General features: G+C 38.5%; 1 protein-coding gene across 1 annotated transcript in view; it reads right to left on the minus strand.

Moving 5' to 3' along the window:
• Positions 1 to 12864, minus strand: part of Cul4 (cullin 4) — a 37676-nt gene that overhangs the window by 10801 nt on the left and 14011 nt on the right. Inside the window, exons 6-9 of the mRNA XM_070102134.1 lie at positions 12348 to 12534; positions 11748 to 11940; positions 10048 to 10184; positions 5724 to 5888 (exon numbers count right to left, since the gene is read on the minus strand). Coding sequence (XP_069958235.1) covers positions 5724 to 5888; positions 10048 to 10184; positions 11748 to 11940; positions 12348 to 12534 — 682 coding nt within the window. The remainder of the gene's footprint in view (positions 1 to 5723; positions 5889 to 10047; positions 10185 to 11747; positions 11941 to 12347; positions 12535 to 12864) is intronic.

Raw genomic sequence — 12864 nt, forward strand, 5'->3', positions numbered from 1 at the left:
ATGAGAGAGTGGGTGAGATGTTATCAACAAATTTTGTTGAAAATAAGAAAAAGTTTTGGAGTGAGATTAACAAGTTAAGGAAGCCTAGAGAACAAATGGATTTGTCAGTTAAAAATAGGAGAGGAGAGTTATTAAATGGAGAGTTAGAGGTATTGGGAAGATGGAGGGAATATTTCGAGGAATTGTTAAATGTTGATGAAGATAGGGAAGCTGTGATTTCGTGTATAGGGCAAGGAGGAATAACATCTTGTAGGAGTGAGGAAGAGCCAGTTGTGAGTGTGGGGGAAGTTCGTGAGGCAGTAGGTAAAATGAAAGGGGGTAAGGCAGCCGGGATTAATGGGATAAAGACAGAAATGTTAAAAGCAGGTGGGGATATAGTTTTGGAGTGGTTGGTGCAATTATTTCATAAATGTATGGAAGAGGGTAAGGTACCTAGGGATTGGCAGAGAGCATGCATAGTTCCTTTGTATAAAGGCAAAGGGGACAAAAGAGAGTGCAAAAATTATAGGGGGATAAGTCTGTTGAGTATACCTGGTAAAGTGTATGGTAGAGTTATTATTGAAAGAATTAAAATTAAGACGGAGAATAGGATAGCAGATGAACAAGGAGGCTTTAGGAAAGGTAGGGGGTGTGTGGACCAGGTGTTTACAGTGAAACATATAAGTGAACAGTATTTAGATAAGGCTAAAGAGGTCTTTGTGGCATTTATGGATTTGGAAAAGGCGTATGACAGGGTGGATAGGGGGGCAATGTGGCAGATGTTGCAGGTGTATGGTGTAGGAGGTAGGTTACTGAAAGCAGTGAAGAGTTTTTACGAGGATAGTGAGGCTCAAGTTAGAGTACGTTAGAAAGAGGGAAATTATTTCCCAGTAAAAGTAGGCCTTAGACAAGGATGTGTGATGTCACCGTGGTTGTTTAATATACTTATAGATGGGGTTGTAAGAGAAGTAAATGCGAGGGTCTTGACAAGAGGCGTGGAGTTAAAAGATAAAGAATCACACAAAGTGGAGTTGTCACAGTTGCTCTTTGCTGATGACACTGTGCTCTTGGGAGATTCTGAAGAGAAGTTGCAGAGATTGGTGGATGAATTTGGTAGGGTGTGCAAAAGAAGAAAATTAAAAGTGAATACAGGAAAGAGTAAGGTTATGAGGATAACAAAAATATTAGGTGATGAAAGATTGGATATCAGATTGGAGGGAGAGAGTATGGAGGAGGTGAATGTATTCAGATATTTGGGAGTGGACGTGTCAGCGGATGGGTCTATGAAGGATGAGGTGAATCATAGAATTGATGAGGGCAAAAGGGTGAGTGGTGCACTTAGGAGTCTGTGGAGACAAAGAACTTTGTCCTTGGAGGCATAGAGGGGAATGTATGAGAGTATAGTTTTACCAACACTCTTATATGGGTGTGAAGCATGGGTGATGAATGTTGCAGCGAGGAGAAGGCTGGAGGCAGTGGAGATGTCATGTCTGAGGGCAATGTGTGGTGTGAATATAATGCAGAGAATTCGTAGTTTGGAAGTTAGGAGGACGTGCGGGATTACCAAAACTGTTGTCCAGAGGGCTGAGGAAGGGTTGTTGAGGTGGTTCGGACATGTAGAGAGAATGGAGCGAAACAGAATGACTTCAAGAGTGTATCAGTCTGTAGTGGAAGGAAGGCGGGGTAGGGGTCGGCCTAGGAAAGGTTGGAGGGAGGGGGTAAAGGAGGTTTTGTGTGCGAGGGGCTTGGACTTCCAGCAGGCGTGCGTGAGCGTGTTTGATAGGAGTGAATGGAGACGAATGGTTTTTAATAGTTGAAGTGCTGTTGGAGTGTGAGCAAAGTAACATTTATGAAGGGGTTCAGGGAAACCGGCAGGCCGGAGTTGAGTCCTGGAGATGGGAAGTACAGTGCCTGCACTCTGAAGGAGGGGTGTTAATGTTGCAGTTTAAAAACTGTAGTGTAAAGCACCCTTCTGGCAAGACAGTGATGGAGTGAATGATGGTGAAAGTTTTTCTTTTTCGGGCCACCCTGCCTTGGTGGGAATCGGCCAGTGTGATAATAAAAAAATAAAAAAATATTATTTTTATTTTTTTTAACAAGTCGGCCGTCTCCCACCGAGGCAGGGTGACCCAAAAAAGAAAGAAAATCCCCAAAAAGAAAATGCTTTCATCATCATTCAACACTTTCACCACACTCACACATAATCACTGTTTTTGCAGAGGTGCTCAGAATACAACGGTTTAGAAGCATATACGTATAAAGATACACAACATATCCTTCCAAACTGCCAATATCCCAAACTCCTCCTTTAAAGTGCAGGCATTGTACTTCCCATTTCCAGGACTCAAGTCCGACTATATGAAAATAACCGGTTTCCCTGAATCCCTTCACTAAATATTACCCTGCTCACACTCCAACAGATCGTCAGGTCCCAAGTACCATTCGTCTCCATTCACTCCTATCTAACACGCTCACGCACGCTTGCTGGAAGTCCAAACCCCTTGCCGACAAAACCTCCTTTACCCCCTCTCTCCAACCCTTTTGAGGACGACCCCTACCTCGCCTTCCTTCCCCTATAGATTTATATGCTTTCCATGTCATTCTACTTTGATCCATTCTCTCTAAATGACCAAACCACCTCAACAACCCCTCTTCTGCCCTCTGACTAATGCTTTTATTAACTCCACACCTTCTCCTAACTTCCACACTCCGAATTTTCTGCATAATATTTACACCACACATTGCCCTTAAACAGGACATCTCCACTGCCTCCAACCGTCTCCTCGCTGCTGCATTTACCACCCAAGCTTCACACCCATATAAGAGTGTTGGTACCACTATACTTTCATACATTCCCTTCTTTGCCTCCATAGATAACGTTTTTTGACTACATATACCTCAATGCACCACTCACCTTTTTTCCCTCATCAATTCTATGATTAACCTCATCCTTCATAAATCCATCCGCCGACACGTCAACTCCCAAGTATCTGAAAACATTCACTTCTTCCATACTCCTCCTCCCCAATTTGATATCCAATTTTTCTTTATCTAAATAATTTGATACCCTCATCACCTTACTCTTTTCTATGTTCACTTTCAACTTTCTACCTTTACACACATTCCCAAACTCATCCACTAACCTTTGCAATTTTTCTTTAGAATCTCCCATAAGCACAGTATCATCAGCAAAAAGTAACTGTGTTAATTCCCATTCTGAATTTGATTCTCATAATTTAGTCCCACCCCTCTCCCGAACACCCTAGCATTTACTTCTTTTACAACCCCATCTATAAATATATTAAACAACCATGGTGACATTACACATCCCTGTCTAAGACCTACTTTTACCGGAAAGTAGTCTCCCTCTCTTCTACACACCCTAACCTGAGCCTCACTATCCTCATAAAAACTCTTTACAGCATTTAATAACTTACCACCTATTCCATATACTTGCAACATCTGCCACATTGCTCCCCTATCCACTCTATCATATGCCTTTTCTAAATCCATAAATGCAATAAAAACTTCCCTACCTTTATCTAAATACTGTTCACTTATATGCTTCAATGTAAACACTTGATCTACACATCCCCTACCCACTCTGAAACCTCCTTGCTCATCCGCAATCCTACATTCTGTTTTACCTCTAATTCTTTCAATTATAACCCTACTGTACACTTTTCCTGGTATACTCAATAAACTTATTCCTCTATAATTTTTACAATCTCTTTTGTCCCCTTTCCCTTTATATAAAGGGATTATACATGCTCTCCGCCAATCCCTAGGTACCTTCCCCTCTTTCATACATTTATTAAACAAAAGTACCAACCACTCCAACACTATATCCCCCCTGCTTTTAACATTTCTGTCATGATCCCATCAGTTCCAGCTACTTTACCCCCCTTTCATTCTACGTAATGCCTCGCGTACCTCCCCCACACTTACATTCTGCTCTTCTTCACTCCTAAAAGATGGTATACCTCCCTGGCCAGTGCATGAAATTACCGCCTCCCTTTCTTCCTCAACATTTAAAAGTTCCTCAAAATATTCTCGCCATCTACCTAATACCTCCCTCTCCCCATCTACTCACTTCCCTACTCTGTTTTTAACTGACAAATCCATACTTTCCCTAGGCTTTCTTAACTTGTTTAACTCACTCCAAAATTTTTTCTTATTTTCATTAAAATTTCTTGACAGTGCCTCTCCCACTCTATCATCTGCTCTCCTTTTGCACTCTCTCAGCACTCTCTTCACCTTTCTTTTACTCTCCATATACTCTGCTTTTCTTATAACACTTCTGCTTTGTAAAAACCTCTCATAAGCTAACTTTTTCTCTTTTATCACGCCCTTTACTTCATCATTCCACGAATCACTCCTCTTTCCACCTGCCCCCATCCTCCTATAACCACAAACTTCTGCCCCACATTCTAATACTGCATTTTTAAAACTATTCCAACCCTCTTCAACCCCCCCACTACTCATCTTTGCACTAGCCCACCTTTCTGCCAACAGTCGCTTATATCTCCCCTGAACTTCCTCCTCCCTTAGTTTATACACTTTCACCTCCCTCTTACTTGTTGTTGCCACCTTCCTCTTTTCCCACCTACCTCTTACTCTAACTGTAGCTACAACTAAATAATGATCCGATATATCAGTTGCCCCTCTATAAACATGTACAAACATGTATAAACATGTATTATATTATTATACTATTATTATTAATACGTATTTTATTTAAATTTTTTTTCAACAAGTCGGCCGTCTCCCACCGAGGCAGGGTGACCCAAAGAGAAAGAAAATCCCCAAAAAGAAAACACTTTCATCATCATTCAACACTTTCACCTCACTCACACATAATCACTGTTTTTGCAGAAGTGCCCAGAAATACAACAGCTTAGAAGTATATACGTATAAAAATACACAATATACATGTATATCTCTCTCCAAACTGCCAATATCCCAAACCCCTCCTTTAGAGTGCAGACACTTTACTTCCCATTTCCAGGACTCAAGTCCGGTTATATAAAATAAAATAATATTATTATACATATTATTATTATTAATATTATTATATAAATAATTTGCAATTTTTATTCACACAAAAAATATAAGATTTACTGTTATTCCTTATTGCAATAATTGTATAAATAATGTCAACCTATTCACGACTGCATATTGGAATGGAAAGTGACATCATTTGTTTACTCTGAAGCAGCCAAGCAATGGACCATTTCTCCTAGGTTGAGCTCTATTTCAAGGTACTTTTCGTCATGAAAGCAATTAAAATCATATCTATTTCTGTAATATATCTTCCATTCTATCAAACGAGACCAAAAAAAGCGAGAATACAACCATAAAAATCTTTTGAAATTACTGCAAAGGGGTGGCTAATTGCTGAGAAGTGAACTCCATTATTTATGCTTAGATTTCTTTCATTTTTGGTTTACGTTAAGAAGCATCTTTCCATCATACATTGCCCAAGTTTCAATAAGATAGCCCAACAAACAAATGAGATACAATTCCCGAGATCAAGAGCACGTGGACACGCTCGCAAGTAGCGGTTCCACTGTACCTTTATGATGAACAAATACTAATGAAAATAGGTAACCATAATTATAGTTCTACCTCAGTAGCTACAAATAGGTACTGTAATTACATCTCTAACATTCACCCACCAAACTGAAGTGTTTTTATTCAAAAGGGAATTTACATCATAATGCAAAAAAAAAATCTAGTCTCACCTGTTTAAATGCCAGCATTATGTCCTTGGATAACTCCATATCTTTAAACATGCCTTCCAACTTGCTTGTAAATCCAGGGCCACATTCTTGCTTTAGCTTACTCAGCATGCTTTTCTCTGCATCTACACTAGCAGATTTGCCCACTAGCAAACGCTTGGCCAGGTCCTATAAATATGATCAATAGTGCATTTAAACATTTTCTTCCAGCAATATGACAAGATTAGTTATCTTCAGGAGTGAAAAGTGCCACAACAATTTTAAGACTATCTTGTCATTTGGATATTGATTGCCTACCAGGTTATACGTGTATGTGTGTATGTACAACACACAACTCAAAAGAAATTTAACATATTAACTTAATATTTCTTTCTTTCAACAAACTGGCCGTATCCCACTGAAGCAGGGTGGCCCAAAAAGAAAAACAAAAGTTCTTCTTAACTATAGTAATGCATACAGGAGAAGGGGTTACCAGACCCTTGCTCCTGGCATTTTAGTCGCCTCTTACGACACGCATGGCTTATGGAGGAAGAATTCTGTTCCACTTCCCCATGGAGATAAGAGGAAATAAACAAGAACTAGTAAGAAAATAAAAGAAAACCCAGTGGTATGTGTATATATACTCTTGTACATGCATGTGTAGTGTGACCTAAGTGTAAGTAGAAGTAGCAAGACATACCTGAAATCTTGCAAGTTTATGAGACAGAAAAAACACCAGCAATCCTACCATCATGTAAAACAATTACAGGCTTTCATTTTACACTCACTTAGTAGGACGGTAGTACCTCCCTGGGCGGCTGCTGTCTACCAACCTACTACCTAGGAACTTAATATGCATGGTTAGTATTTTGCATGCTTGGTTATTAATTATCGAGAAAGTAATAACCAGTCTTTTACCCAGGACATTTAAGGAGTTTTCTACAAGACAAATTGCTCACTAAGAATGGATTCTAACCATCCTTTCAAATAGTAGAATGTATATACTATACATATTTTCTCATTCATTCACACTTGTGCCATGAGATCTTGTCTAGGCCATCATACGGCAACCTAGGGTTTAGCTGGATGTATGCACCATGACTATGTAACTACTGGTTAGTAGCTACAGAAGCAAAGCTATGCTGGTATGTATTCAAAATGTCTAAATTTCAGTTTTGAATTGCTAAATAATTTTTTTTTTTAACTCACTAGCTGTCTCCCACCAAGGTAGGGTGAACCCAAATAAGAGGAAACACATTTTACTGTCATTCATTTAATCAGTGTCTTGCCAGAAGTGGGCTAACATTCCAGTTCAGATAATCCTCTGACCTGCAACAGCCTCACACCTCCTATAGCGTTCAGGCATTGTACTTCCCACCTACAGGACTCAAGTCCAGCTAACCAGTTTCCCTGAATCACTTCATAAATGTTACCCTACTCACACTCCAATAGCATGCCAAGTCTTAAAAGCCATCTGACCCCACTCAAATGCTCAGACCAATTCAACAACCCCTCCTCAGCCCTCTTATTGGTACTTTTGGTAACACTACACTCCTTCCTGAACTCCACATTCTGAATTCTCTGCATAATATTCACACCTCAAATTGCCCTCAAACATAACATCTCTACTGCTTCTAGCCTCATCCTCACTGCAACATTCAAAATCTATGCCTCTCATGCACTATACTCTGGTACATTACCCCTTTTTTTGTCTCCTCTTGTATATTCTATGCTTTGCTTAGTTGTTTATAGACCAATCTGCCAACAAATCTACTCCCGAATATCTGAACACAGTAAATTTACTTCCTCCACATTCTCTCCCTCCAATCATATATCCAATCTACTATTTCCTTTTGGACCCCATTCCAAAAATATACTGCTCTGTTTGTGAAGAAGTGTTATTTAGTGTCCTTTTTTAATCTTTGTTAAAAGTTTGAAATTACATTGGTACCTTGGTATACGTCCTTAATCCGTTCCAGGACCTTGAACTTATACCAAACAGGATGTATACCAAACAAATTTTCCCATAAGAAATATAGGGAAAAACAATGTATCTGTTCCCATGAAAAAAAATAAATCCTCTTGTTATTGACATATTATACATTGATGGGGTGGCATAAAATAATTTAAACACTGCTTAATACTAAAACACATCTATAAATACAGAAGAATTAGATGAAATAAATGCAAATTTAACCTCACTTTACTTTGCTGAAGAGTAGAGTGCCTACTAGGATAGTGCTGAGAAGGGAGGAGGAGGAACTGTTATTGTTTGGAAGGAGAGTCCCCTTCTCTTTTCTGTCTCTTTTCCCTATTTGGACCTTGTGTATTATAGGTCCTGTTAAGCATTTTCTTCCATAACAGGCCTGTTTTGTCACAATTAAAAACTTGTTGGGAACAAAACCCTCAGCCTCACTTGTGTACTGATGCTAGTGGGCAGTCATGGCTTTGTCTCAAGAGAGGTAATCAAGGGTAGCACACGGTGTCATGACTCATTTTGACCCATACAAGTTCTAGCTCGTGAGTCGTATTCCAAACAAAGGTCGTATACCAAGCAAAAATTTTCACGTGCAAAACGTCCAAACAGGACATATACCAAGTTGGACTTATTCCAAAGCGGATGTATATATACCAAGGTACTACTGTATAGGCATTTTACAGCTCTCCTCTAAATTTTATTTATAGGGTGTTCGTGTATTTTTAGGTGTGAACTGTTTTCATGGCATTTTCCCATCCAAATATTTAAAGGCTCCTTTAGGAGAGTAATTTCTAGCCATGCTATCACATTGTTGTCTACCCTGTTTTGTGTGTGGTGATATTCCTGCTGTTTCTTTCTTCTTCTAGTGAGAAAAGGCCCAAGTGTCCTATTCTTTCTTCATAGTCTACTTCCCTCAACTTGTGAAGAACACTTTGTACTTCACAAATTTCACTTTGTGCTTTACTAGAACTCAAGAATGAGTTATATGTATGAAGTAAAAAAAAAAAATATTTTGAATATTTTTCTCAAGGTTCCTGAATGTTTTGCAATGTTAGCCTGTTATTTTTTTTTTTTATTATCACACTGGCCGATTCCCACCAAGGCAGGGTGGCCCGAAAAAGAAAAACTTTCACCATCATTCACTCCATCACTGTCTTGCCAGAAGGGTGCTTTACACTACAGTTTTTAAACTGCAACATTAACACCCCTCCTTCAGAGTGCAGGCACTGTACTTCCCATCTCCAGGACTCAAGTCCGGCCTGCCGGTTTCCCTGAATCCCTTCATAAATGTTACTTTGCTCACACTCCAACAGCACGTCAAGTATTAAAAACCATTTGTCTCCATTCACTCCTATCAAACACGCTCACGCATGCCTGCTGGAAGTCCAAGCCCCTCGCACATAAAACCTCCTTTACCCCCTCCCTCCAACCTTTCCTAGGCCGACCCCCTACCCCGCCTTCCTTCCACTACAGACTGATACACTCTTGAAGTCATTCTGTTTCGCTCCATTCTCTCTACATATCCGAACCACCTCAACAACCCTTCCTCAGCCCTCTGGACAACAGTTTTGGTAATCCCGCACCTCCTCCTAACTTCCAAACTACGAATTCTCTGCATTATATTCACACCACACATTGCCCTCAGACACGACATCTCCACTGCCTCCAGCCTTCTCCTCGCTGCAACATTCATCACCCATGCTTTACACCCATATAAGAGCATTGGTAAAACTATACTCTCATACATTCCCCTCTTTGCCTCCAAGGACAAAGTTCTTTGTCTCCACAGACTCCTAAGTGCACCACTCACCCTTTTTCCCTCATCAATTCTATGATTCACCCCATCTTTCATAGACCCATCCGCTGACACATCCACTCCCAAATATCTGAATACATTCACCTCCTCCACACTCTCTCCCTCCAATCTGATATTTTTATATATACTAAAGAGTACAGGTTTGAGGTAATGAATATTCCTAGGTTCTTTTCAAATGGGTTGTCTGCCAGTTTCTCCTACTTCAGATCCTACACTCACCAATATGTGGTTGCAGGGTTTGAGTTACAGCTCTAAGGGGTGTGTGGATTTTATGAAAGGCTACTGGGAGGAAAGTATCTGTGCTAGGGAGAATGGGGACTGTGGGTGTGGAGAATGGTTCGTTTTGGGTTATTGTGCTTGGGTGGGAGGGAAGCCTAGGGGTTGAAGGGGTTCTGTGGGTTGTTGTGCTTGATGGACCTCCAGAAATTGAGCTTCCATGTCTGGCGATGTATGCCCTGTGTTGGTGTGTGTAGATGATTGAAGTGTGGCAGTAGCAGTTGCAGGGTAAGATGGGGATGGGGTTAAGCAATGTTAGCAATTATGATTAAACTTACTTTCTTGTAAAAAGCTTCAAACACATCCTTGCCATGAATAAATCTAAAAAGAACCATAATTTTGTCTAGGAGCCGCTCAAGTTCATCTTCAGTTGCTTCTTTATTGCCAGCACGCAGCTTACCATCTACAAACTTAGCTGTAAATGAGATATGGATAAAACACTAATGTTGAAGAAGACCGTATACAGGTACAACAATGATTTTCAGGAACCCCTGGTTCCAAGGCCTTGCTGTAATACAGATTTTGCTGGACCAACAGAGGTCACATAATTCAATAATACACCTCTGACCTATCATGGTCTACTAGAAAGTTAGGGAAGACATCTGAGGTATTTGAAATGGAAGCCACAGAATTTTCAGATGAAGGCCTACTGATATGACACATTCTTCTCGGCTACTGTTTTAAATATTTCATCCAATCGAAGTCATTTCATATGCTTTGGTCTTTCCCTATATAATTTTTCATGCATTAAATTAAAATGTAATACATCTTTCTTCTGTTACAAAAGAATATTGTTCTAGCCCTTTGATATATACAACTCAATTAACTTGCCAAAAGCCATAGCTATTAATAAGTTATTTGTATAGTTATTAACCCTAGCCATGGCTAGGGTTAACAGGGTATTTTGATAACAGCTAACCCATGGCTAGAGTTATTGTTATTAAAATATGCTAAGAATCTCACAAAATCAAGGAATCACCATCAACAACTGCAATATAAACGTTATAAGTGGGTACATGCTACACATGCTATCTGTGGTAAACCAGTAAACTACTCTAGCAAAAAGATACATTTGTAATTTCATCTGGACTAAAAGAGGTGCCAGACCATCCATTGCCAAAAAATTAGTGCTGCACCTGTACCAGCAATAAGGGAGATACAGTCTCATAATATTTTATAAGTAAAATAAGCTTAAAATAAAACAGCTTCAATAAAAATTAAAATATTTTTTTTTTATTTTTAAGATTCACCTGCTCCCCAGAAACACAGATTATTCCAAGAATATTCCCCAGTGTAGAACACAGGACATTTTAAGGTTCACATACACATGTAAATCTGAATATTGCAGTATTAGTGATGAAAATACTGTCAGTGCCTACATTTCATTTTTTGTAAAGTAAAAGGACACAAGTGCAACTAATGTGACATTTATTGTGGCAACGTTTTGCTCTCCAGGAGCTTTATCAAGCCAAGTAATGGCTTGATAAAGCTCCTGGAGAACGAAACGTTGCCACAATAAATGTCACATTAGTTGCACTTGTGTCCTTTTACTTTACATATTGTCGGTAATTCTACCAACTTTATTACATTTCATTTTTTGTTGAATTGATTGTAAAATTTAGCCACTAGTTCAATACAATTGAAAGAATACATGACTTAGGCATACTACATAACTAACTGCTCATACTGTAATCAACCCTAAGAGGCTAGTCAGACTATTTTGCATTATCTGATGACCTATTGTTTGCAGCAAATTTTTTTCTTGCAAAAGTTACATGGCAATTAATAGTTAAGTATGTAATAGAAACAGATGACAGAACAGTCAACAGCATCAAGTTATTGAAGTTAATCTTTATAAAGAAAGAATGCTTTGGGAACGAATAATATTGTAAGGCAAAAGCAGAACCTTATTCTTCTATATAAAGAGCAATGGAAATTATATACTACAGTTAACTTACAGCACAAATGTTTAACATACCTATTAATTCTGCTGGTTTGTTAAGTCTCTGATTTATGAAATGTTCAAAGGCTTCTTTTAGAGCTAGAACAAACTTATCAGAAGAGTTGAAGCATTCACTAACAATACCATCCATCTTGTCCTTAAAATCAAGAAGCTCCTGTACCATTCCTTTGTCTTTCTCAGGGTTGACTACAATTGTTTTCCCATATGACTGAAAGTATTAGAATAGCTTAAATGCGATTCAATACAAGTGAAAAAATAAGCATAAGTATTAACACACTTTGGATAACAAATTATAGAAGAAATTACAATAAAAATATTTATAAAGAAGATTTCTTAAATGTGAATTTGCTAAAGGGATGGTTGTGAAACATAAGAATAAACCATTCTAATGAGAATGTATCATTTGCCTCAATAACCTTTCTGTCAAAAAATATTTTCAGAAGGCATAATTATGCAATAATGGAAATTAGGTAACCTCAGCATGTGCAGCTCAACTCACTGATCAAAACTGAAAATGAAGAAAAGTGTACTAAGAAATTAAAGAAAAAGGTTCTAATCAGCCATAATTGTAGGAACCGAGGTTTACATCACTTCGAAAAGTAAACTGCACCTTACCTTAATATAAGCATTAAAATGGGTACAAAGATCCTCCAAGCCTCCTTTAATACGGGCAAAAAGATTATACAAGAGAGAAAGGTCATGACGACGGTTCTGATCAAGGAGCGAGTCAAGCCCTTTTTGCAGCAGTAGGGTTTTGTGTTCACTTAGGAGCTGCTTTTCCACACAATATATCAACTGCCGTCTGTGAGAGAAATATGACAGTATTTATCAAATGCATCTGTAAAATGTTCAAAAAGCAATGCATTAAATTTTGATTAATGAAACTTATTTTATTTAGCCCTCATGAAGGCTTTAAACAATTTTGTGACTATCATATTAATTGAATAGAAAAAACATTAACTACCGTAAGATTTTTTAACAAAACTTTTTTATCATTCAACCACATTATTAGTTACATTGATTTGATTCTAGGTTTTAGCAAAGATGTAACAAACTATTCAAAATAGTTGTGAAAATTACTATAAATGAAGTTGAATAAGAATAATGTTCAAAAATTTAATGATTATACAAG

The sequence above is a fragment of the Cherax quadricarinatus genome, chromosome 80 (assembly GCF_038502225.1).
Source record: "Cherax quadricarinatus isolate ZL_2023a chromosome 80, ASM3850222v1, whole genome shotgun sequence".
NCBI lineage: Eukaryota > Metazoa > Arthropoda > Malacostraca > Decapoda > Parastacidae > Cherax > Cherax quadricarinatus.